General features: G+C 32.8%; 1 protein-coding gene across 2 annotated transcripts; it reads left to right on the top strand.

Annotated features, from left to right (window-relative positions):
* The first annotated feature begins 3,067 nt into the window (after positions 1–3,067).
* SLC10A2 (solute carrier family 10 member 2) lies at positions 3,068–24,843 on the top strand. Of its 2 annotated transcripts, none has more exons than XM_074299497.1 (6): positions 3,068–3,550; positions 12,642–12,760; positions 16,862–16,950; positions 19,237–19,412; positions 20,745–20,902; positions 23,997–24,843. In XM_074299497.1, the coding sequence occupies exons 1-6, from the start codon at positions 3,177–3,179 to the stop codon at positions 24,122–24,124; spliced, it is 1,044 nt and encodes a 347-aa protein (XP_074155598.1). In that variant the 5' UTR covers positions 3,068–3,176; the 3' UTR covers positions 24,125–24,843. The 2 variants fall into 2 exon arrangements, with proteins under 2 accessions (XP_074155598.1, XP_074155599.1); XM_074299498.1 differs by having other exon boundaries at positions 3,086–3,550; positions 20,865–20,902.
* The last annotated feature ends 3,079 nt before the right edge of the window (positions 24,844–27,922 follow it).

The following is a 27,922-nucleotide window of genomic DNA, read 5'->3' as shown; positions in this document are numbered from 1 at the left end:
TATCATACCTCAATACAAGATTTTTGATTTTATTTCTCAAACTCTTCTTCCATCTTCTGTTTCTGTAAGAATAGGGCTATTGCATACCCCTGCATAATATCATTTTTATTTTTTCTTTCATTGATCCTTACTCAAATGCATGGTATCATGTTCTGTCTATCAACTACTCTTATCTAGTAAACTTATGCTCACTTTGGTATAATCTATAAGAAATTCACAATAAATCATATCAAGTTGCATTTCATCACTTTCTCCCTTCCAAACAGCCCAAACCACAGCAGTTAACCTCAGCAAATTAGCAATGAGTAGAAATAGGCAGCTGCTTATGCTTAGGGAAACCAAAGGGATCAAGAGAAGTTTTGATAATATGAATTACTTATGCCAAATCTACTATATCTCTATAATTTATGTATATATATATATTCTCAAATTATATGTCTATAATTTATATATATATATGTCTATAATTTTATATGTATATAAAATTATAGACATATAATTTGAAAATCTCCTAATTTGAGAAATGGGTACATATATAGTTATAGACATATAGTAGACTATCAAATATGTTATAATAGATTATCAAATATATTATACATTCCAAAGATCATGGTCTAAAAACAGAATCTGAAATGCAACTTCTGATGATGAGTTAATTGATTTTAATTACTTTAATACATAGGTTTAAAGCCTATTGGATTCTACATGCACATTTATGTAAAAAATGTGAAAATTGGGAATGCATTGTACTTGCTGTGTTGTGTGTGTGTGTGTGTGTGTGTGTGTGTGTGTGTGTGTGTGTGTGTGTGTTTTGTAGGGAATATAGCTCTCAGTCTAGAAAAAAGCAAACAGCTCATTTGCAAGTTGAACATATGTAAAATAGTCTCTTTCTTAAAGGCTGAGAATTCTTCTCCACAAATCATCTGTGGCAGGAAAAGCTTTATGCTGACCCTTGCTTTCGGATCTCAGCAATGTGAACAGACTCCTCACTTTCAGATTTTAGGAGTGTGAACATCAATTCAGAGCTGTGTATGATATCAGTCTGGGGTACCCAGCACCTAATAAGGTGCTAGGCAAGAGAAAATCTATAATTACTATTGTATGTTAATTTTAAATGGAGTTATTGGAGTATCTGTCATTTGAGCATTTATTTTAGAATACTGTTCTTCCCTAGAGAGAGTTGATATGGTAGGGGATAGAGAATTGGCCTCACATGCCAGAAAAACCTGGCTGGGTTCAAGACTCATCTCTGACACATACTGGATTTGTGTGGTCCTGGGCAAATCACTTAATCTCTCAGTGGTATAGATTTTATATAAATTGTAGAAAAGGTATTGACTTTCCCTGGCAGGAGTTTCCTCACCTGGGATTTCTACATTCCAATGAACTCACAGATCCAGTCCCTATTCCTTATCCTTCTCTGGTAACATGCTATGTCATTAAATTCTGTACATTGTGTTTTAAGAAGAACACTGACAAATTAGAGGAACAGATATACAGCATTATGAATGGACTAGAGATCATGACATTCAAGAATAGATTGAAAAAAGTAACAATGTCTAGCTCAGAGAAGATTTAGGTAAAACATAACAATTGCACTGGGCATCCTACAATCCCCTCAAACATAACATATTAAAAAATGAACTGATCTATCATCCCTAACCTCTGTCTCATGTCATTGTTTCTACCAATGGCACCACTCATTTACTAAATAACCTGTACTTGAAAATTTGATGTTATCTTTGCCTCTTCTCTTTCCCTCATATCTCATAGCTAATCTGTTATTAAGTCATTTCCTTCTGTTCTAGTCAGTCTGTCACTTTGGTCCTGCCTCTCTAATTTCACTGCTAATACCTTAATACAAATCTTTACTGATTACCTAGACTATTCCACCAGCCTCTCAAAGAGTTCTCCCTACCTCTCCTTCCTTTTTCTAATCCAAATAAATTTCAAGTATTTTAGACTAGCCTTCAAAACCTCCACAATATTGCAACATCCTACCCTTCTAGCTTTAGCACATATTATTACCCTTCATACACTCTGATCAAATTAGATTATACATCATCCCCTTGGATATACTATTAACTTTCTGGTTACCATACCTTTGCTTATTTTGTTAACTGTTCCTGGAATGTCTTTCCTCTCCTTTCCCTATTTCATTCATGCATACTTTAAAGACCTCCTCTTTTCCCCAATTCTTATACTCAATTCTGGCCTTTTCTGCTTTGAAACTTTTATATGGCTTGGTTCCCCATTTCTCTAATTTAACAAGTATTGCTAGAGTTTACAATTAACTCTGTGTATATATTAACTTCCAAAATTCTATATGTTTCACCAGGACAAGGATTTTGTCTTTTTGTCTCTCATCTTGCACCTCACACATATTTTGCATACAGTGGTTGCTTGATGAATGCTTGTTAAATTTGAATTTGAATTCTTTATTCTTTTTATTTATCCAAAATCAGATTTACTTTTTTAGACTAAATCTTAGACTTAACCTTTTAAATAATTTCATTGTCTCTATAACTAATGTTTAATTACTATAGTGCAAGATACATAACATACTTGTCCAGAATTCAGAGATTTCAGAAGTCTGACAACATTCACCATAGTCATTTCTACATCTTGATCAGGGCTGTTATAACCCTTAGTTTTGCAGAAAATTGGGAACAATAAGTTTTCAAGACTTAGATTTATGACATGAAAACAAATTGCATTGGTTCCTTTCAAGTGCTATCAAAAAAAAAAAAAAAAGGAAGAAAGAAAAAAACTAAACACATTCAGCAAAACTTTCTATCATTAAACATTAACATAACTCTTTTTTTTCCTTACATGACATAGTTCAATCTCATCCCAATAAATGATTAATTAAAATTCTTTTACCATAACCAATAATTTTTCTGGAATTTTATGATTCATAATTTGTGCTGTGTCATAATAAGCTGTCTTGAAACCAGTATTCATGAAGTTCAAGTATTTATTGTTTTTTATTGCTTCTTAGGGAGGTGTTTTTATTTTTTTATAGGATGCCAAGTGACACGTGTTAACAAAGGTTTAAAAGTTTGAAATAGTTGCAATAGGCACTCCACTTGCTTCAGTGTACAACACAGACAGCATTCGGGAAACATCTTCTGAAAACAGTAAAGGTTTTCAAATCATCAACTGTCAGAACAGCAATGGATGCTTCTTCTTGCTCTTCTAGTGCTACCATTTGTAATGGTACATCCTGTGTTTTGCATGAGAAGAATCCCAATGAAACTCTAAGTATCGTCCTGAGTACTATTATTACTATCATGTTAGCCTTAGTGATGTTTTCCATGGGTTGCAATGTGGAACTTACAAAATTCATCTCTCACATAAAGAAACCATGGGGCATATTTGTGGGCTTCCTTTGTCAGTTTGGAATCATGCCCCTTACAGGCTTTCTCCTCTCCGTGGCTTTTGACATCCTTCCTATCCAAGCTGTTGCAGTGCTCATCATGGGCTGTTGTCCAGGAGGAACAGCTTCCAATATTTTGACTTATTGGAGTGATGGTGACATGGACTTGAGGTAAGAGAAATAAACTATTAGCTTATTGGAATCACATTGAATTTGTTATTTTAGAAGTTTACATGTAACATGTTAAACTCTGAATGAATCTATCACTGATCTAACTCTTGATTAAGATATTAAGACAGGGCAGGACACATGCATTTCTTTGTGCTGCTGACAGTCTCCTTGGCTTCAGAAGCTGATCTTGTTGTCATCATTGTATTAAATATGTTGTCAATGGCGAATATTCAGTCAATTGCGGTTTATCACTGGGAAGGAAATCATAATTTCTGAAAGAAAAGACTTTTTTCAAACCACAGGATACAGTCAGTGAAAGATTTTTAATATCAAAAATGGTGGGAAATGATGGTAGTAGTAATAGAGAATAAAAAGTATGGTCATACTAAGTTAAAGTAGTTGTTAAGAAACAAACTGTGATGAGGTAGTAAATAAACCCACTCCTCTAGGTTAATTAATCTTGTCTTTGGAGGTAAAATCTGGGGCAAAAAAACCCTTCTTTGGGGGAAGGAGGGGAAGCTACAATTTGCTTCTTTCTATTTTAATTGTGATTACTTTATTCTAAAATAAACAGAAAAATGGTTTCTCTACTTCCCACAGAGTTACATAAAGTGCAATATTTGTTCAATTCATCATATTCCAGTCTGAACTAGCTTTGGAAAAAAACTAATAGAAATAAGATGTGGCAGTGGAGTGAATAGATCAGGAATTTTAATGTCAACAGCTTGAATAGGCAAAAATTTATTTTTCTGTATTGAACAACATACCATTCCCTTTGAAAAATATGCATTTATACATAACATCCAGGTGTTAAAGTAATATGAGCTTATCAATACCATATAGTAGGCAATCAGGCCTCTTAATCACCAGCTACTGTACTCAAAAGAGAGGATTGAAAATGTATGAATTAGATCTCAAAAAGCAAAAACTGCAGAGTATATAAATGTGTATGCCAAAGACAAAATGCCAAGTGAGGAAGAAACAGGAAGCTAATTCCACAAGCTTTGTCTTCTCTCCTCTCAGCTCTGTCATCACTTCTTCCTGCACTTTTGGGTGAGAAATAAATCTATTTCTTCAGAGCCCACCTTTATCCTTCAATAAGGAAACACAATGTCTACCTCTCTACAGAATTTCTTAGAAAGGTTTTATAAAAGAAAAAGGGACAGTTATTATGTTCAACTTATATGTATGTCTAGTTTGCATGAGAAGCTGTTGTACCAAGAGATCTCTAGACCAGTTTGGCCTGGTGATCAGTTTATTATCTTAACTGATCCAGCCTGATTGGAATATATTTGCATGAGAATGAAGAGCTGGCACAATGAAACTGTTTTCTCAGAAAAATTGTAATATTTCACTGAAATAGCATAGTTTTCCAATTCATGCATTTATCATCTCTTTGAAAGGGTAAAAAAAAATCTCATCTTTTATAAACACCATTTGGATGATGGGAGACTGATATATTTTATAATAGGAATGTTTAAAATACTTTTCTTCTTTTTTTTTTTGGATAACTGCTGAAATGGTCATTCCTTTCTGGCAAGTATTTTATACAATCTAATCAAATGTCTCTGAAATAGTTAAGAAAATCATCTCGTTTTCTAGAAATAAAAGACAATATTAATTTTAAATATCAATATTTTAAAAGAAATTATAGAATACCTATATAACATGTTCTAGCTAATAAATTTAGTAAAAAGATTTTAAAATGGGAAGTTAAAAAATTTGTGAAAAATTCAGATATCTCTGATAAGCATGATAGGCAGGATGTGGAGCTAACTTATACACATATCTAAGACCAACAGTTACTCCCCAATGAATGGATGAAAAAACATATTAAGTATAGAGGACCATGCTAAGCTCTAGGAACACAAATACAAATGCCAAGACAGCTATCCTCTTGCATGCTTACATTTTATAGAAGAGACAATACACAGTGTGAAGTGGTAGCCACATATGGGAAATGACCACTATCTCATTACAAGGCATATAACTTTAGGGGGCATATTGAACTTCTATATATAGCAAAATCTTCATAGTAACTCTTTGAAGTATATCAAAAAATTGGAAATGAAGATATCTATTAACTGAGGAACAGGTAAACAAGGTTTTACCTATGAATGTAATGGAATATTCTGTGCCATAAGGAAGGATAAATATGAAGACTACAGATCATGGGAAGACCTATAAAGTAATGCAGAAAAAAACATAAATAGAATCAGGAAAATGATATAGATGATACATAACAGCAATATAAATGGAAACATTTAAGAACAAAAAAGGAACCTGTAAATAGTATAACTAAGGCAAGCTTTACCCCAAGAAGAAATCTCTGAAGGCATGGGCAAGCTTTACCCCAGGAAGAAATCTCTGAAGGCATGGGGGAAGGATTATTAGTATGAAACACTGTATATTCTGCTATATCAGGTGAATGTGTTGATATTGCTGAACTACTTTTTATTCTATTACAAGGAATGACTTACTCCAAGAGGTAATGGGAGAGTGGTATATTTAGCAATAATCAACAAAGAAAATATGGGATGCTTTAAGTAACATGTTCTAGCAAGGACATACTTTCTACATATAGTAAAAAGATTTTTAAAAGGAAAACAAAATAAATCTGTGAAAAAGAATTCAGCTTAAACCATTTCTCTATTTCTCAAGTAATCAGAATATGCACTGGAACAATAATGAGAAATTGAGTGCTAGATTAATTTAATTTGAATTATAGATACAGTATTGGAAAAATATCTTAATATCTTAATCTCTTAGAGAAGTTAATAGCATTTCAAGTTGGAAGTGATATAATAAATCTTTTGGTCCAGCAGTTTTACTTATGAGGTAACTGAGGTCCAGCTAGTAGAAGTTTGGCTAAGGCCTCACAACCAGAAAGCCACAGGATTAGTTCAAATTCAAGTCCCCTGACTCCAAATCAAATGCTTTTTCTACTACACAATGCTATGTATGACACTGAATCAGAATGTGTCATCTATTTGGATCTCAGCCAAGAGGGAACCTGGCCTACACAGAACTGAATTTCCTCATCTATAAAATGAAGGGGTTGAACTAAATAATTTCTAAGGTCACTCCAGATTCAGAGCCTATCTCCTTATGATCTACTACAATCAAGAACCAGGAAGTATCCTTAAAAGATCTCAATGTAACCAAAATAAGTGTTATAAATAAGTGTATGGTATAACATACATTTGACTCATAGGAAAACCCCCTACAATTTCACTGAATGTTTAATTTTTCTTGTTTTATGTATAATTCTAAAACCTGATTAGCTGGTTTTCTAGAAAGTTAAAATCTGTAAAGTACAAAGGTAAGCACCTTGCTAATAGCAAGAAGGAAAAGCTCCAAATTAAGGGAGCTAGAGAAAATACAATAAAAAAGCAAATGAAAAATAAAAACTAAAAGGTCAGTAATTATTTACTTCTATAGCCCTTTCAATTTTATGAAACTTTCTTTTCTCATAACAATTGAATCAGGTAAACAAGGTAACATATATTTAATACATATGTTATTAACTCGTTTACATTCAGGGCAACTGAGGCTAAGAGAAGTAATATGATTTGTCCTTGGACATATGGTTAATAAATGTTTGGGCAACAGTTAAAATCGAAGTCCCTTGCACTCTTTCCCCTATGGGACACTCAGCAAAAGTAACCTTAAGATGCCCAGAAAATTCATTTACTGAGGGAAATGGAAAATTGAGTTTTTACTGTCATTCAGAAATAAAATTCATCCTAGAATTTCATATTTCTGTATTCAAGCGATCACTGCTGTGACCTTCTGTGCTTCCTGCTACTTTATACTCCCATTCCTCTCTTCCTGACTTGCAGTTTGTAACAGGAAATGCAAAGATGGAGTCAAAAGGTTGCTGCTCCCTAGCCCGTGGCTGCATGGTAGAGTTATTTGAAACCCTTACTTCCACTTTTGAGTCAAATATCTTTTCCAAAGCTTAAGTTTTAGAGCACCTGTGAAAAATGTAAAAGAATTATTTGAAAAATATGCCTGCGTATGATAGAATATAGTAGTTCATATGACTTGGAGATGATTTCAGGAAATGGCAAGCTATTAGGGATTGCAACCAAATGGAAACTGTTTTGAAGAGAGTTAGCTAGAGACGGTTGATTAGCATTGTGTGATGGTACCATTCAAGGGAAATGCAAATCAGAATATTAGACCAAAATATGTCACTGAAAATTCTACATGACAATTCATTAATATTTCTTTTTCTAACTCACTGTGTCAGAGAATAAATTCTATTATCAAATAAAATACTTCTAAGTTTGGGAGCAAAAGCAAGTGTGCAACCAGCAATTTTTTGCTTCTCTGGTTTTCAGAAGAAACCACTCCAGCTTTTTTCCTTCCCTGACATTTACACCTAAGACCTGTCATATATTTTCTCTGACTTTGTAGGTGTTGAAAGAGGTATAAAAGAAGAGAGAAGTTTAGCTTCCCTTAGTTGGCAGAATCAGGAAAGACTTAATTCCAATTGACACTTTCTATCTTTGATATGTACTATTATCTTTGTTTTCCTTCATCTCAATTCCTCCTTGGATAAGCTATATTTCTGTAGTCTTTCCTTTGACCCCCCACCTTTGATTTGTTCTTTCTTTTCCTTCCATTGACTAATCCATTCGTTTCTATTATCTGTTATTGCTCTTTATCTTTCTTTGTGGATTCTGTATTCTATTTCATTTTCTCTTTAAAGATAATTTTTTTCTCATCTATGTTACTATTGTTTTAATTCTTTAGGATCTTTTCTCCAATTTCAATGCCAACTTTATTCACATAAATGTCCATCAGTTTACCAATAAACAAGCATTTGTCAAGTGCTTCCATTATATCAAGCACCATACTAAAAGAAAAAACAAAACTAGTCCCTTCTTTCAAGGAGCTTCCATAATAATGGGAGAGAAAACAGATAAATCAGTATGCACAAGATAAATACAAAGTAGATAAATAGTAGCTGTAGAGAGAAAGAAATTAGTTACTCTAACTCTTGGCCCTGGCTCCTTTCTTCAGTCCCCATATTTAATTTTTCATTTTACGTTATCTTATTTCCTTTTTTTTATTTGTTTTTATTGTTCTGTGTCCTTTCCTCATGTCTTTGTGATCTACACATGCTAAGAGTGTCATTCAATGACCACCTTCTTCCTCTTTAGTCCACCTTCTCCTTCGATACTAACAGATCCCCTTTTCTCTCTCCATTTATTTCTTTCCACACACTTGTTAGCTAATGGTTAATAGAGCTGTGGTGCATGACTTTTTTTTCTCTTTTTTTCTCTATCTTTTACTTTCATAGGTAGCTTTAAACTGCCAAACATCTGCTCTTGCAGCCATTCAAATTATGAATTCTTCTCCTGTCATTCAGGCAAGCCCTCTCCTCCTTAAAGTTCCTCATTTGTGCCTTATAGATTTCTGCAACAATTCTATTCAATATCCTCTCTTCCCAACTTGCTATCATTTTTTTTCTCCCATGACCCATCTCATCCTATCTCCTTCTCTATCTTGAAAGTTATAATATATTTGATGACTTGTCTCATTCCCATTTCTTCTTTCCCACAAATCTGCAAAGTATTGTTCTGTCCTCTCCACACTTTTGCCACAAAGCCCATTAATAAATGAAGACACCAGAAAAGAAAGCAAAAAATAAAAATAAAGAGAATTAAGCAGAGAGATAGAAAAATATCTAAAAGTTTCCTATTTCATGGTTTTTTCATATTTCATATTTAAAGTTATTCTGTTATCACAATAGCTTGTATCACTCAAGAAAACAGCAGTATTGATAATGGATTTTATTATCCATATTACCCATATTCATTCTCACTAACCAATTCTTATTAATATTAAGTCTAATTATACTTAACTGAAACAAACAAACAAAAAAAAAAAGAACCAAGAAGAAAGTTATTCCTAAAAATGAATGAACAGGAAGGACCATTCTTCTGAACAACTCCTCCCCCATCTCCTTAGATTAGAGACGCTACAACTGTGATATCACATGTATAGGGAACTATCTCTACCAATCCAATTTGCATAAGGCACATTGGATAACATTTAGTGATTCCAAGAAGACCTAAAACCCCTCAAAGATCAAGTAAATAAAGCTCTATGATAGAATTCCAGGCATCTGGTGAATAGGAAACTTAAGTTCTTAGAATATAGGACTGCAAGGTTAAGTGATTTGTCTAGAACCCACTTTACCAGTATATATCAGAAATGGGATTTGACTTTAAGTTTTGTGGACAGCTTCCTATCTACTATTCCAAATAACACTCCTCTCTCTGTATCTATCTCTGTCTGTCTGTCTGTCTCTGTGTATCTCTCTCTCAAAAATATTTCTGTTGAACTGCCTATATATGAATAAGTGAATTAAAATTAAAATGATCATCTTAAAAGAAATCTCATTTTGCTTACCTTAATACAAAACTACAGAAGTCTTTTACTTAAAATTCACTTCTTTTTGCTGATTTATGCACATTTAGGATCTTTCCTTGACATATGAACACATAAACACTGATACATATAGCAGTGTTCTATAGCCACCATGGTTTGTTACATTCTTGTGTCCCACAGCAATAGAGGAATGAAGTCTGCAGTCATTCCTAATATTCTTCGAATGCCTACCACTAAGAGGCTCTCTTCCAAATAAAGTAGAATAGTCATGAAGTTAGAGCCAGAAGAAGTGTCCATTTCAATTTCAATCCTTGCTAGCTGCATGACTCTGGGCCAGTCATATAACCATTTGGAAGCTCATTTTTCTCACCTGTAAAGTTATTATAATAATACTTGCAATCTTGATTACATGAGGTTGTTATGAAGAAAGTATTAGGTAAACCCTAATTTCCATATGAAATGAAATATTAGTAATAACCGATACTGTAATGAAATGGTTGAACCTGGATATTTGTGATAATAATTGTGAAAGTTTAGCCTTTAGAAATAATTATTCAGGTATGCCAGAGGCTGCATGGCAATAATGTAGCAACACAGTTCTCATAACAAGTTTTCATGGTTCAGTCATGCATGCACAATTTCTCACAAAAACATACAAACTCCTAGGGTTGACCTTATAAGGTGTGCTGAGATCTGAGAAGTTCCAGGAAAAATCCCTGAGGCCAAAATCATTTCCCTTCAATTCATCAGGTGCCAGGAATTCTATCATAAAGATTTATTTATTTGGTCTTTTGAAGGGTTTTAGGTCTTCTTGGAATAACTGAATGTTATCCAATGCCCCCTATTTAAAATACAAATGCCCCTGGCAGAAGTAACACTAAACCATTACTCTCCTGAAAATGTGTGCTATAAGTTTCTATGGAACCATATGCCACCACCAAAACACAGCTGTTTTCAAGATACTAAGTGCTAGCAGTGGAGGAGAGCTGTCCACAGCTGAAGCTCATTCAGAAAATCAAGAGAATTTGCCAACTAGAGTGCAGAAGTATGCCAGCAGAAATCATCATATTGAGTGAGGCAAATTGTACTCAAACTTCTTTGAATGAGCTCAAACCTGTTGGGAAAGCAATTTTCATAAATTTCTGCTTGACTCTGTAGACCTTATTTTCCTGTTTTGATCCTTAGATTCTGACATTGCTATACTGTTAACCTTTACTTGGAGATGTTGGACATACCAAACATCTCTAGCCCTTGCCAGCTTCTTTCTTTGTGGTTTGGATAACTGAATTTTTTTTTCTCTAATGATTCTCCTCTTATTTCCAATGTTCCTCAACGAGTTATCACCCATACAAACTGTCTGCCCAAAATCAACCAGCTTGTTTTACGCCAGATAAAACACTACAATATACAATAATGGTGTAGCTATAGTACTAACTAAAAGTACCACTAGCCTTGCCCCTGCAATGTACCTGGGTAGCAATATAGAATGCTTTATTCAATATCAGATATCAGTGCTCTGAAGTTTCATCTTATATAATGCTCCTTATGACTATAATTTAATTATTTTAGTATAAAAGAACTTCAAGCTTGAAAGGACATTACTGGGGCAGGTAAGTGGTGTAGTAGGTAGAACACCACTCCAGAGTCAAGAGGACCTGAGTTCAAGTCCATCCTCAGGTATTTAATAGCTGTGTGACCATGAGCAAGTTAGTTAACTCCACTTACCTACCACAAAAAAAAAAAAAAAAAAAAATATATATATATATATATATATATATATATATATATATATATATATATATATATATATATATATATATATATATATATATTAGTGAATAGTTCAGTTGACTCCTGCATTTCACAGAAAAAGGAAATAGGCCAAAGGAAGACGAAGCAACACAATAGAAGTCCTATATGGATATGGATAGAAATTTAGATTTGGCATCAGAACACCAAGGTCTGAACCTTGGCTATCTAACAATCTAGACCTGGTGTACTTTTGAGCAGGTTACTTAATCTTTGGGTCTTTGTTTCTTCATCTATAATATTAAGAAGTTGTATTTTATTATCTCTAAATTCCTTTCCAGCTTAAGCTGTAATTAACAACTATTTCTTTCCATTTTTATTTAATGCACATTTAAAATATACGCATATATGTGTTTATATATAATATATACATAATATACATATATAATATACACATAAATATATATTCGTTGTCCTCCTGGATGGGGGAGTAGAGGTCCAGAAAAATTCTTTGATACCAATGTGAAATGACCTAATACTGAACTACATCAAGAATTTTGTCTGATATGAATCACAATTATTTTACTGCTCTGAGATGGATTGCAGAGAAAATGTGTCAAGAAATGCTGGGAGCTTTGTTTTGTGTGCAGGTATCTTTGATCTCACTAGGATTAAGTCAATACTAGCTGCTTCCTTAGCAGCACATGAGAGTAAAATATCTCCTAGTGAGGAAGTGATGAGTAAAGAGAAGAGGGAGTTAAACAGGGAGGAAGAAGGAACCAAATAACTATATGCCATGTAAAAATATTTTGCATATCAAAGGATGCTACTGCTATTGGTAATCTCTTGTTGGATGTTGTATATAAACTGCAAGGGGGGGGGGGAGATTTTCACTTGAAAAGATTCAAATTAAATAAATGTGTCCATTTCTTCACAGTATCAGCATGACAACATGTTCCACAATGCTGGCCTTGGGAATGATGCCTCTTTGTCTCTATATTTATACAAAAATGTGGACAGATTCTGGGTCAATTAGAATTCCTTATGACAGTTTAGGTGAGTTGGGTATTTTTTTTCTTCCATGTTATACTTCAATGTTTTTCTAAACTTTGTCTACTTTCCTCCTCCCTAATTTTTCTGTGTGTGTTTTACTGTTCTTTTCTACTAATTACAGGTCATTCCTGACTTTTAAAGTATTTTTAATAGAAAGAAAGGAATATAGATTCCTGATAAATATATATATATATATATATATATATATATATATATACTTATATATGCATACATGCATAGATATAGATAGATGGATTTTAGATGGATGGATGGATGGATGATAGATAGATAGATGATAGATAGAGATGGATACATTAGATAGATAGATAATCTGGTATAGCAAAAAGAAGAGAGAAAACTTAGATTCTAGTCTTGACTCTCAATAACTACATATGTGATCTAAAATACTTCACTTAACCAGAAAAAGCTTTACATGGAGATAAGTGAGAATTGATTGTTAAATTTTCAATATGAACATTTACTCCTCAAAAATCAGCAATTGCTATAAATCAGAGCTCAGTTCACTGTTTAATAATGCATATTAAACTCAAAATAGCTGGTAGTAAAACATTTCCTTGTACACTCCAGATTAGCCTAATCAGTAGTGCAGTTCTCTCTGGTTTGCTGTTATTATTGTTGTTGTCCTCACTATCAAAGAGGAACTTGATATCAGGGAGTTGATGCCATGACATAAAAGTGAATTGGATTTAAGTGAGGGAGGGCTGTGCAAGGTCACCTGCCTCACTTTCCCCTGCAGAGCCAATAAATTCAGTGGGAAGATATACATACATCAGGAAGACTGGAGATGGTCCTAGATGCAATAAAAGACCTTGGACTTCTAAGGTAGGGTCCACAAGTCTCAGTTTGACTGAGGCCACACCCATATCATGATTAAGACTAAGTACCAATTGAGGCAAAGAATCTCATTTTTCACCTGATCCAAAACAAAAAAAAATCTAAATAAAGAATGAATCTGGGAGAGAAGACCCTCAGGGTTTCTGGTCAATCTGATTTTAATTGGTCACTAATAAGTCCAGGACCAAGCCACATTTGGTCATTGTTTGGTCATTTCTGGTATGCTAGATATAATTTAAAATGCCTGAATTTTCTTTAATGGGGAAAATGTCTTTCAATTCCAGAATTAATGATAATTGGAAATGAAGCTTAAAATTTGAATGTCTGATAGAGATAACACAAAGCTTAAACCCCCCACTAAGATATAAATAAATAATATCCAATCTTTTTTTAACAGTAAGTTTTGCTAGAGAAGAGATCATGAAAATACTAGGCATATGAAGGAAAGGGGAAAACTACTGCAGGTGGAAAATGGTGTCTATACCTGTTAAAGACAAATTTTACCTACTTTAAAATTTAGTCTAATTCTAACTCTAAATTCAATGTCTCAAAATTTTGTTCCATTAATCATCAAATAGAAAAAATAAGATTTCTCAAATGATTTAATAAGGATCCTTACAACTTAGGATAAAAAAAGTTTAATAATGTGAAAGTATTTTAGAATGTTTAAGGCCCTATGATTATAGAAAGTATTATTTCAAAATTTCTGTCATTTAAGACCATTCTCAAATATATAAGAATCCTCTACAACTTATCAAATGGAATGAATGAAGCCTCTGACAACTTAAGTCTAGAAACTGCTCTGGAATTTTCACACTGCTTTGTTAGAGTAACAGGAAAGTAGTGAAGAAAAGGATTGAAATAGAAATATCAAAAATAAATCTAAATCCAAAGGAAAAGGCTATATTATATAAATCCATCAATAAGAGCTCCTAAAATATTTCTCTTCTTCATATACCTAGAATCTATGACTCTACATATCTTCCACTAAGTCAAAAAATTGGACTAAGAAGCTAAACATTGTAGGTTCAATTCTCCAGTGAGCTAATTAACTTTGGTATATGTTAGATATTCTACCCACTTATGCATTCAAGTGTTCAGGAGACAGACAAGGAAAAGCATGTATGATTATCACTACTACTAGAAAAATTATTTAAATGATGTGCCTTGTCAGTAATTAGTAAACAAAGAACTCATGAATGGAAAGCTCTATGTAGAATATGTATGTATTGTGTATGATGTCCAGCACAATATAGAAATAAATATTAAATATGCAATAAAATTGGAATCCAAGAGACAACATACTATATACAAAGTGTCTTAAATCATGGTTTTCAAGTTTATATGGGGATCTATAACTGAATGTGGGAGTTGCAAAATTATGTTTTATTATCAGTAAAAATGTTTGATTTGTAATACCTATTTTATATATTTTATATGCCTATATCTAAGGTATATATATATATATATATATATATATATATATATACACCTTAGCATATACTACTAAGTAGTTACCAGGGTCACATAAAAAGTTCTCAGGTGAAATTGGATCATGAGTAGAAAAAGTTTAAGAAGCCCTGAAGTGTAGAACTGTCATCACTAAAATGCATAGAAAACAACTATTAGTTGTACTTTGTCCTTCTCCATTCTTTTTCTTCTCTTCCTCCCTTTCTTTTCCCCAATTTTCTTTCTTTTTATCTCTTTATTCCCCCAGATTCCTTTTTATTTTTCCTTTTTTAATTACCTGCCTTAAATCTGCCATTAATATTTACCTCTTCTTTGAAAAATTCAGGGCTAAACAAGGGACTGGTCCCTGTTCAAGCAGAAGAGATAAAAGCCATAAAGAAAATGCTTTCTTTCCCCCCTTTGTACTGGAGTAATCTTTTCTGTCACAACTTTGCTTATTTTAAGTAATGCTCCCAGACTTAGACTTCTTAGAATTTGCTTCTAAACTTAAATACAATTTACTACTAACAACTATAAATTCTCTGTTATTTCATTATTACATTTTGGAGCCCTAAAATGTTTTAAAATAAATTGAGCACCACAAGAAGAAAAATATATAGGAAGAGGGAAGAAGAAAAAGAGAGAAAAAGAGAAATGGAAAAAGAGATAAGAAAAAGGAGAGACGAAGAAAAGAGAAGAAAATGAAGGAGATAGTGAGAGAGGAATAGAGAAAGCAAGAAGATAATATAGGAGGAAGAAAAAGGAAAAGTAAATAGAAAATGAGAATGAACATACGAGAAAGGGATAGAGAAAAACAAAAAGAGAAGCAGGGGAGAGGAGAAAGAAGAAGGGAATGTGAATCCAAGAAGCTGTAGCTACTATAACAGAAGCAGCAAGTGAACAAATGGCTATTAAATAATATGGGAAACAAACTGTATGACACAAGAACAGCAGTAAATTGAATACAGTGAAATTGAAGTATGCCTCTGTTATCTGGCTGGGTGAGCATGTAGCTGCAAAGAATTGTAATTACTTGAGACATTGCCAAACAGATTATTTCAAGAAAAATTTAAAGCATGTTTTCCCTTCTAGTCTACCACTTCTAGTTATGGATTTGAATGTAGCTGAGTCAGTAGTGTCACCGTAGTCAATATATGTAAAAGTCTTAGGAATGCCCTATAAACTCAAGCTAATTTTCCAATTCCTAAATTCCTAAATTTCCAAAAATTAAAATAAAATATCTATAAGGAGAATATTTATATTCCTAGCATTGCTTATTTAATTCTCTTAATACCTGAGATATAAAGTGGTTTAGTGATTTGCCCAAGATAGTAATAGTAGTAATAGGAAGGAAGAAGAGTATAGTAATTTATAAAATGTAAAGCACTTTTAAAAAACATCTTATTTTATCTTCTCAACAATTCTAGGAGTTAGATGCTGTTATTCACTGTGCCCCCTAGTTCACACATTTAAGACCTGTGAAAGGGATGATTCAGTTCTTCCTGATTCAGAATAAGGCCTTCGGCCTCCTGCTATCTATTTCCTATCTATTTATCTACCTAGCTATCCAGGTATCTATCTATGTCTATCTATTTACTACTCCATATTACCACTGATAACAGTCAAAGGATCATATATTTATAAACTGAAGAAGACCTTAGATTTAGAGGAGAAGAAACAAAGAGAGTTGCCTAAATCCTTTCAAGTTCTTCTTCTTGTGTCTTTTTCTTTCCTCTTGTTGTTATGTGTCTTTCTTTGCTATCTTTGCTCTCAACAATATTACCTTTTTTTTATTTCTAGGTATTTCTTTAGTTGCTCTCATTATTCCCATCTCGGTAGGAATCTTTGTCAAACAAAAATGGCCAAAGAAAGCTCAAATCATACTTAAGGTAAGAGTCCTATTCAGTATTTCCCACACTAATAAATAACCAGACATCATGAGAGAAATTATTTTTTCTTTAGCACCACTAAAATATTTTTTATCATGTTATATGTTTTATTTTTTTTTTTTCCCTGCTGAGAGGAGAAGGGAAAATCCTCAGACTGCATTTCCATGGACACAATTTTTTTCATCAACATAACCAAACTATATTTCCATCATTATATATAAGGAAGTTGTTCTTCAATGTGCAAAATAGTGCCTGACATTTTATTCTCCTTAAACTAAAAATCCAATATCTTTCATGGAAATGAAGGTATTTCACATGAAATGTCAATGAACATGAAAAGTGTTTGATATTTTATTGGACTTCCTACTGTCTGAGAATTTGGATCCAAAATCTCAATCACTGAACTGTATAAAAGGAATAGAAAAGAAAGTAGTGACTAACTTGGCTGTGGAAAATTCTTTTCCATTCAATTACCTATTATCCATTATATCCTTGTAAAACAGATAACAAAAAAATTGCGACAATAAAAAAAGTCTCCTGCAGACTTTTATAGTTTTCTAAACACTTTAATATGCATTAGTTTATTTTACTTCAAAATGCAAGTAATATAATTCCATTTCATGTATGAAGAAACTTAAATTTCACAAAGGTTAAGAACTTTGGGAAAGTTACATAACTAGTAAGTAGTGAAACCAAAATTAGAACTTATATTTCTTAAATTTAATCCATATAGTTTCCACAAATCCTTCTATGTTTGATATGTTATGAAGGCTTCAGGAAAAACTTAAATGTCTTTCCTCTTTCTGAGGAAATGCTCAATGTAGTGAGAGTTTCTAATAAGTTTAAAAGTTAATTGAGTTTCTTCTGAAATTAATGATCTTTCTGTTGCTAGAGAGAGATCTTCCAACCAAAACTGGATTATAGTTTATTCAAGTGATAGAAAGTATTCATCTTTTGAACTAAAATTAAACTAGATTGTCTCTGAGATCCCTTCAAACTCTGTATTTTTAAAATACTGAGATTAGCATTAATAAACCTTCCCAATCAAGTGACCTTTTGAGTAAGATGTATACCCTGCTTTCAGCTAAATTGGAACCCTAATAATGTTTCTTCAGTTTTTCCAATCTAGTTTAAGAACAATACAGATAAACAAGATGAAAGAGAAAAGCAGTATGATAAGGGAGAGAGAGCTTTCCACTTAGAGTCACAAGAGCTGAATTATATCTTGACTCTGCCTTCTTATTATCTCTGTGATCTCAATCTTAACATCTCTTAACCTCTATTTCCACACAAAAGGGTTAGATGAGATAACTTTTAAGGTTCCCTTCAGATCTAAATCCTATGAATCCATGATCTTTTGGCTAGCATAGATATCATCTACAAAGAAGATCTAACAAAATTCTTTTACAAAAGTGGGAGTAAAATGAAGGAAAAATGGAATGGAACAACCCCAAAATAGTGAAATGGCAAATATGGGATGGGGGGGAGGGTGAAGGGAAGAGAGAGATAAGCTATAGTATACAAACTGAGTAATTATCTCCAGACAATTGTACATGAACTACATATCTATTTTAAGAGAGTCTCGGGGTCCAGTCTAATCCCCTGTCTAATGTATCAGTCCACTCTCTGGTTCCCTCATGAAAACAAGGAACTAACTTCAGCATCTTAAATAGCACAATTTCAGAAAATGACTTTAAAATAACACTAAAGGTGTTTAACCTTTAAAGATGTAAAAAGCACACAATTGTTCAGGAGAATTTTGGTCTCAGCTTAATTCCTGTTGCCCCCTGAAACAGAAACTTATTATTATAATAGTACTTTGAAGATTATAAAACATTTTATGTATGTAATCATGTTCAATTTTCACAGTTATGCTATTAAATTTCTTCTTCCTAAAGACATTGATTAAGATTTTGGGAACATATTCATACCCGTTCTGTATTTGATTTTCTCATCCTCCTAGAATTTCTTCAAAATTTGTTTAAAAAAACTTAAAACTTTAAATGTAGGCTGCATAATTATTAGCATCCCCATTTCACAAATAGGGAAAATGAGCTTCAGTGAGGTAAAGTGACTTGTCTATTAGAGAAAAGAGCTCAGAGTCAGTGCCAGGAGTCTTATTTCTAAATCCCACTTTCAATTATACCACTCTGTCTCTAGGAAAAAAAAAAAAGCTACAAAGGATTTATCCTCATGACTTTGATTTTGATAAGCTATGTATTTGGATTTGATTATTAGATTGATTATTTGCTTTTCATATAGTTTGTTTTTCCTTTTTTCTTTCAGGTTGGTTCCATTACAGGTTTAATTCTCATAGTGATCATAGCTGTGACTGGAGGTATATTGTACCAGGGTTCCTGGATCATTCGTCCTAAATTGTGGATTATAGGAACAATGTTTCCTTTAATTGGTTATTCGATGGGATTCTTCCTGGCTTGGATAGCTGGTCAGAACTGGCAGAGGTACAGTCACTTTGTTGCATGTTTCTTGGAGATAGCTCCCAAAGTTAATCTATAGTTCAAAATATAATGATCTCTCCTAACCCATTACTCTAAGAAAAAAATCATTTATGTTCCTTGAGTATACCTAAATATATAAATGACAAAAAAAAAAAAAAATACTGGCTTATTCTGGTTTGATTCTTTTCTTTTGGATCATTTAGCACACTGTACAATATATTTCTATACATTTTCATTCTCCAGCCAGGAACTTGACTAAAAGCCAATTAAGGGAACACTATAACTAAAGGGTTCTTCCAGACAACAGGACGTCATAGAAGTATCATCACTAAAAGATGCTGCCTGCTAAAACTTGGGGTGTTGTAGGTATAATGCTTGCTCACAGGGAGGAAGAGATATTTCTTCTAGTTCTTCTCTATCTAAACTAGGAGTAGGGAAAAAAAGCTTTCAAAGTTGGTGGATAGTCAAGTTTGAAAGAAGTAGATTACTAAAATAATAAAAAGTAGCATTTTCATAGTAGTATAAGACTTGCAAAGTGCTTTACAAGCATTTCATTTCATCAGCCACTCTGGAAAGTATGTGTGTTATCTCCATTTTACAATTGAGGAAACCAAGACATGCAGCAATTAAGTGATTTTTCTAGGGTCACATAGCTATTAAGTCTCTGTATCAGAATTTGAACTTCCTAATTCTAAGTCTAGCCTTGTATCCCACTGGTCCACAGAGAAGTGAATAGAAAACTTTGCCATAGACTTTCTCCACCAAAATAGATTTAGAAAGAGCAAAGAATTAAGAAAGTAGAGCTGTCAGTCTACTCATCTATCAATTTAGGACCCATAATTGACAAATTCAATTTAATTTTAAAAATAGCAACATCCGTTATACTTTTGTGCCCTCCACATTGAGAACATAGTTGAAAAAGGCAAAATGATGTCTAAGCCATGTGGAAATATCTATAGAAATGAATCTATGTTATTCATCTATATATATAGTACTTCAAGTAAGAATGTCACATAATGGAACAAGGACTAGACTTGAAGTCAAAAAGATATGGGTTTAAATTCTATCTCTGACATATATTAGCTATATGCCTATGAGCAAATAATTTATCCTCTCAGTGCCTCAGTCAATTATCTGAGACTTATGTGGTAAAAAGGGATTACTCAGAGTTCCCTTCACTAATGGTGTGGTAAATATAAATTTATAAATATATGAATAAATATGTGTATTTATATAGATGCATGTACATTTATGTATATATGTGTGAATAATTCATATTTTGTAACTTTGAAAAATTAAAACATTGTCTGAGCATTTATTTTAATTTACCTTTAGATGTCGTACAGTGTCTTTGGAAACAGGAATGCAGAACACTCAGCTGTGTTCAACGATAATACAACTATCCTTCAGCATTGAAGAGCTTAATCACATTTTTACCTTTCCTCTCGTCTACAGTATTTTCCAGCTTGTGATGGCAGGAATATTCGTAGGAAGTAAGCAATATTAATCACTATTCTCTGATATTCTTCTTTCAAAAATCCTGGAATTGCTAAAAATGAACTTCATGCATTCCTTGGTTTGGGGCAGTTATTTTTGCAAACAAACATGGGGCAAGGAGGAGAAAAGCAGCCTACAATTGCCTGATATTAGTCAAAAAGGTTCCAAGTTTGGTAATGGGTTGGCAATAGGTTCCATTAAGAATTTTACACATGACATGTAGCATCCTGTTCTAAGTGTTTAGGAAGGTCATGCTGTTCCTAAATATTGCGTAAGGGTTCATCAGAGAATTTGACTGATTGTTCTGTTAAGTCTAAGATCTCTAAATCAATAACCGTCAAGGATATTTTACCTGGAAACCAAAGCTGTGTTTACAAATACAGACTGAATAACATAAATGAGAAATGAATCAAAACAATTGGGCATACCTGAATCTTACATTTCCCTGAAATCCACATATACCCACAGTATGTTTTACCTGACATTCAGAACCTTCCCCGATTGTCCATTAATCCCTGACATATTTAGGTGATTTACCCTGGATCAAATAATTAGAATCCAAGGAAAAATTTGAACTTCAAGTCCTTCTCAAGACTCAGCCCTCTACCACTGAGCCCACCTAACAATAAATAAGGAATCTGAAAACCTGAGTTCAAATTCTGCCCCTATTATTTACTAGTTGAGTAATCTCAGCAAACTGATTTTAGTGGGCAGCAAGCTCAACATGAGTCAACACTGCATCATGGAAACCAAAAGAGTGAACTAACGTTATGCTATGTTAAGAGAGGTACATTGTCCACACTAATGGATTTGATGATCCCCCAGTCACTACCTTTAGTTGGTCTAGAATATTGTACTCATATCTGAACAACACATTTTGGGAGAGAGAGTAACAGATTGGAATAGATCCCAAGAAGGGCAACTGGGATGCTGAAAGTAACACACTAAGAATATGAGGACCAGCTAAAAAGAACTGAGGATGCTGGGAGTAGAAAAGAGAAGTCCAAGAGAGTCCATGCTAGCAGTCTTCCCACATCTCTGAATATCCACAAATAGGCCAAAGAACCCAAGACTTAAATGTTGGAACAGACTTTAGAGTTCATGTAGTCCAGCCTGTGCCTCCAAAATATCATTGGTCAAAATGGTCATCTAGTCTTGATGATTTCATGACCTCCAACGGCGAGCCATTCCACTCTTAGTTCTAATTGTTGGGAAGTCCAAAAGGAAGCTGATTAATCAAGTTATGTAGGAATTTGAATGCCAGAAGTTTACATAATTCTACTCTGTTATGACAGTCAAAGCACATAGGTGGTATAGTGGATAGCCCAAACTGGAGTCAGAAACTCCAGTCAGTTAGCTCTCCAGCCATATCTGACTCTTCATGACCCTGTGGCCCATAGCACAGCAATATTGTCCATGGGGTTTTCTTGGCAAAATTGAAATACCATTTCCTTCTCCAGGAGTCAGGAAGAAATGAGTTCAAATCTAGCCTCAGCTACCTTACTAATTGTGTGAACCAGAGCAAATCATTGAATCTCTAGTTGCCTTGGTTTTCTTCAATAATAAAATTATAATAACAACAGCACCTCCTTCTCAGGGTTTTACAAGGCTTAAATGAGATAATTGTATAAAGTATTTATCACAATGCCTGGTACATACTAGATGCTTAGTAAATTCTTGTTCTCTTCCCTTCCTATTATTTCAGGAGATATCCAGGTCATGCTCATTTCACTGTGGGTTCAATGCCTCATTCTCCATATTTCTTCACCTCTTCACCAATGGTCCCTCATTTTCTTTCCAGCTCTATTTTAATTTTTTGTCTTCATCCATGATAATGTATGTTCCTTGAGGATAGGAAATGTCTTTTTTATTGTATTTGTTATCTCCAGGAGTTAGCACAATGACTGGTATATAGCAAGTATATAATAAATATTCTATCACTGATCTAATCTATTAATTATTGTGACTTAGAAATCAGCTTACTTTCTTGAAGGCTATTCCAAGAAAATCCAATCTCAGAAAGATACTACCAAGTTTACAACAGGCTTGAAAAATAACTACCTATTTTCAGAAAGGATCATCTCTAAAAGTTGTCTACTAGATGATAGCTATTTTTGACCACAACAAATCATGAAACTATTTTCTAAAGCATTAAGAGACTGAGCCATAAATTGGTATATTAATTGATAAATCATGGATTTTTTTAAATATATAGAAAAGGAGGAAATGAAGAATCATTTATTAATTTTAAATATTTTTATCCTCACTTTACAAAGAAGGGAACTAAAACTCAGTTCAAAGATAAAATTTCTCCATTACCATAAGCTAGTAAGTATTAGAAACAAGATTTGGAACTGACTTCAAGTCTAAATATTTATCTACTATACCACCCTCTACTAGGAAAAAACATTTAACTGGTAAATTTGGAGAGCTAGGTCTAGCTAATTTTTGGATATCTCATCTCACTTTCTTTGTCTAATTAGATGATTAGATAAAGTAATTTCTTAAAGTTCCTTCTATATCTATTCTATATCTATCTTAGGCTAAAATAGACTCATTCTAGTCCCAACTCCTTCTTTACTGCTCTGGGACACTGAGCAAATCAAATGATAGTGTTTTCTTCCCCTTCTCACTTCTTCATAATAACATGAATTATTACATTTCAAGAGGTATTTGCATTTGGAAGTTTTGTCCTTTTTGCAGGAAAATCTAGAAAAATATTATTTTTATAATCAACAAAGTCTCATAGACCAAAAAGGTTTTCTTGCTTACAATTTTATGTGAAAATTATGCTAAAGTAGTTATATGAATGGCCCATTCATTCCCACATGTCACAAAGCATCTCTGTACTGTATGCAAAAGGAGTTCAAGATATCCATGAATGAGCTTCAACATCAGTACATTCCCAAAAGTAATTACTCTCTCCAGGTATTCCCAGTTTTTTGGAATATTCCATGACCTTTCAGAAATGCAAAGTATTTTTAAGTGAAAAGTCATGTTCACAATCATTTGCTAGAATATTTTACAGCCTATCATCAATGGCAGCCTTTTGTTATTAACTTGAATGTCTTTGTGTGTGTTTTTTCCTAGCCTATGTCTTATACAAGAAATGTACTGACAAAAATAACATGAAATTTGCAGAGAGTGACAACAATAATACAGAGTCTGATCCATCCAATGGTATTCAGAATGGAGTATTTTCTCTGCACGAAGACTAGACTTCAATGAAAACAGAAGACAGCCAAGGAGGATACTTTTTTTAAAGTCTTTGATTGGGTAAAGCATTTGACCCAGTACAACAGTTAAATTTAGGTTTCTGATTGAAGCCACAACTTGAATTCTGTGATAACTTATTGGTGGCCCTGCTATAATGTTACAAAGATTTGTCAAGAACAACTAATTTTAATTTCTGCCAAGAACAAATATTCTAAGGATCACCAAGAGGACCTTATAATGATTGCACTATATTGCCTCCTGGATAACACCCTGAGATGAGGACCTGATATTTTATATATATAGAGAGAGAGATGTTCAATTCATTATCGCTTAAAAAAAAAAAGAAAAAAGAAAAAAAGAAAAGTAAAGCTACTACTTGTGATGGGGACAGCGACCTGCATCCAGAAAGAGGACAATGGGGAATGAATATGGATCAAAACATAGTATTTTCACCTTTTTTGTTGCTGTTTGTTTGCTTTTTTCTCATTTTTTTTCTTTTTGATCTGATTTTTCTTGTGCAAATGATAAATATGAAAATATGTGTAGAAGAATTGTACATATTTAACATATATTGGATTATTTTCTGTCTAGGTGAGAGGATGAGGACAAGGTAGGGAGAAAAATTTGGAACACAAGGTTTTGCAGGGTGAATGTTGAAAACTATCTTTGCATGTATTTTGAAAATAAAAAGCTATTGTTTTAAAAAAAATAAAAATAAAAAGTTACACTATTTACCTGAAGAAATGAACATACCTATGATATTTTTAAACTATTATTATTCAAAGCTTTTGCTTCATATCAAGATAACCTGTCAGAGAACATCACAAGTCAATATCTGATTTTCCTTCTGAGAAGTGGGGAGAAAAAAACCCAAGCCCCTTCCAAGAACAATGCTCTAATATCATAAATGAGTATGAACAGAATTCATTTAATTCAGCAAACACTGATTGAATGTCCAGGACATAAAGTTAGTGGTGTCCTCCTATTCTCCATCCTTTGCTCCACTTCAAAGATGTAATGGTCTAGCCAGTATGTTTCAGGAGACTAACAAATCTAACTATATATTATATTTTGTACACATTAGAAAGTTTTTCATATTGTAAGAATGTAATAAACGTGTTTTCATTCATTCATTTTGCAAAAAGTTTTCTGAATTTTTGAGTCTTCTCCAAACACAGTATGTTTCTGATACTACAGAAAAAGATATAATATGAAAGTTTTATGTCAGCCAAATGATCAACACTTATTAAATATCCACTATGTCCAGAGCATATTAAATGCTACTGTCATGGAAAGCTTCCATTACTGACAGCATTGACAGCCCTATAAGAGATTTCAAATGAATGGCAACAGGGCAAATTAAACTAGGAAAAAAAAAAGGAATAGGAAACATCTAAATGTGGATGTGAAATATTATAGGTGTACAGTGATATAAAGAAGCACTGGATATATCAAAAATGGAATGATTCAGGTCACAAAGAGTTTAATGAGGAAGTGATTACTGGATATAGTGTGAAGTCAAAGACATATAATGATTGCTAAGAGTAAAAAAGGCCTTAGCAGAGGAAATACTGAAGTAGATTTGTCTGGAATGAGTGAAGAGGATGAGAATATATATGAGGTCATTTAGATATTGGAAGGTTAGAATCTTGAATCCTATAGCTGAGTTCTGAGATTCAACAGGTTTTTTTTTTTTTTCAATAGCAGAATCTAGCCACATTACTAACTCATTTGTTAATGTCTTTATTCTATTGTCAAGTAGGATAATTTCATAGTAAATTTCTTTGCCCATAATTATTTTCAGCATGTTAATGATCAGAATTCAGACTAAATTCCTGCTTATACTTCCTAAGTAGTATATTTCGAGAGTAAGATGGCTATGAGCTATCAATTTCAAAACTTTGACATTCTATTCAAAAGATTACCAATTTGTGCATATTTCAGTGAATGTCACATAAATATTTAGTTAATTTCCAAATTTTGCAATTGTGAGAAAGAAGTATTTCAAACCTTATAGCTATATTTCTCCTATGCTTTCCTCATGAAACAAAAACAGACAAGTGTCCTAAGATATAAAGTAGTAAATTCAAATTAAGAATTTCAAATACATGGAAAGTCCAAGGATTAGAAAACATCTGCAATGAGGAGTATTATTCCTTCCTGCCCTTTAAAATAGCCAACTGAGGAAAAATGTCTTTCTCTATAATGAATATATAATACTTTGTGCATTGTTTTTAATTTGCTTTTTTTTTTTTGAAAAAATTTCTAGAGAGGAGGAAAAAAACAAGTCTTTGAAACAACAAATCTCTATTTTTAAATGAACTTTGGAAAGTTGATTAATGTACATATATACATATATATATAGTTGCTTCTATATTACATTAAATTAATGTTATTATAAAGTTTTGAATAAATTAACTTAATTTTTTGGTAAAATTTGGTCTATTTGAATCATTTCACAGTGCGATTTCCTTAATGCTGAGAATTAGCCCTGTAATAAAACTTATTTAATAACTAATATTACTATTTAACATGTATTGGTCAACCTGCCATGGGCGGGGGGGAAGGAGGGGAAAATTGGAACAAAAGGTTTGGCAATTGTCAATGCTGTAATGCATATATCTGGTAAATAAAAATTATAATTAATAAAAAATAAATAAATAAAATTTTAAAAATAACTAATGTTACATTATTCTACAATATATTTTAAATGATTAACTACCATAATCGACTAATTATTACCACAAAAATCTTCCCAATTATTTTTTCAAAGAAAATCATTCTAAGAGGATTAACAAATGAATTGTTTTATGATGTTCATTGTAGCATTTATCAATTTTATAATTAATAAACATAATGATAGTAATTACATCAAGCAGTTTTAAATGATCCTCTGAAAGAAATCAAATTTAATTTGTAGATAGTTTCTCAACAACAATTCACAGGGGAAAAACTAGTCCAATTTTATAGATAAAGCCACGTTGTTGATTTAATGTTCTGTCCTAATAAAAAGGAAACACTAAATCAGAAAAAAAAAAAAAAAAAAAAAGCTCATTCAGGCAATACATTGACATCTTCAGATCATTTGACCTTCTTCAGATTTTGTTTTATACAATGGAAATAACCACATTTCCTACTCCCAACTGCAGCCCTGCCCCCTGTTAGAGCACCAGTTAGCATAGGATTGTCTTCAGAAATTTAGTACCTGTCAATCCTGGTCAAAGGCAGTGAGGATAAGGAAAGGAAAAGAGAGAAGGAAATTGAGTGAAAGACAAAAAGAAATAATTTTTTTATTCCTCCTCTCCAAAGAAAGAAGAAAATTAAAAAAGATCTTAAGTCTATAGAAATATTACATGGGCTAGAAAATAAGCAAGATTTGTTATAATTTAATTCAGATTCTGCCCTATTTGTTTCCATAAATACTTGAGATTATTTATTCTATGCCTAATAATATTAATAATAATTATTATTATTATTTTCAAAAATTTTACTCACCAACTTCCTGTGAAGCAAGAAGAGCAAGTCTTTTTATACTTATTTTTCAGCTAAGGACCGTGAATAATTACAGCGGGAAAAATATAGATAGAAGCAATAGAGATATTGCTTCTACTGCAGAAGAAATTTGTACTTCTAAAATACAAGTGCTATGAACAGTTTTTCAGCTATATCACTGACTATTGGAAAAATAGGTGGGCACTTAACTTTCCAGATAAATGTACATTGTGTTTTAAAACTAAGCATTTGATATATGTTGTGAAAATCAATAGGTCTACTGAGGTAGGTCTACTCTTTATATTATA

This window comes from Sminthopsis crassicaudata, chromosome 3, assembly GCF_048593235.1.
Source record: "Sminthopsis crassicaudata isolate SCR6 chromosome 3, ASM4859323v1, whole genome shotgun sequence".
NCBI classification, from domain to species: domain Eukaryota; kingdom Metazoa; phylum Chordata; class Mammalia; order Dasyuromorphia; family Dasyuridae; genus Sminthopsis; species Sminthopsis crassicaudata.
The sequence above is the reverse complement of the archived record's forward strand: the minus strand, read 5'-3'. Positions and strand labels throughout refer to the sequence as shown.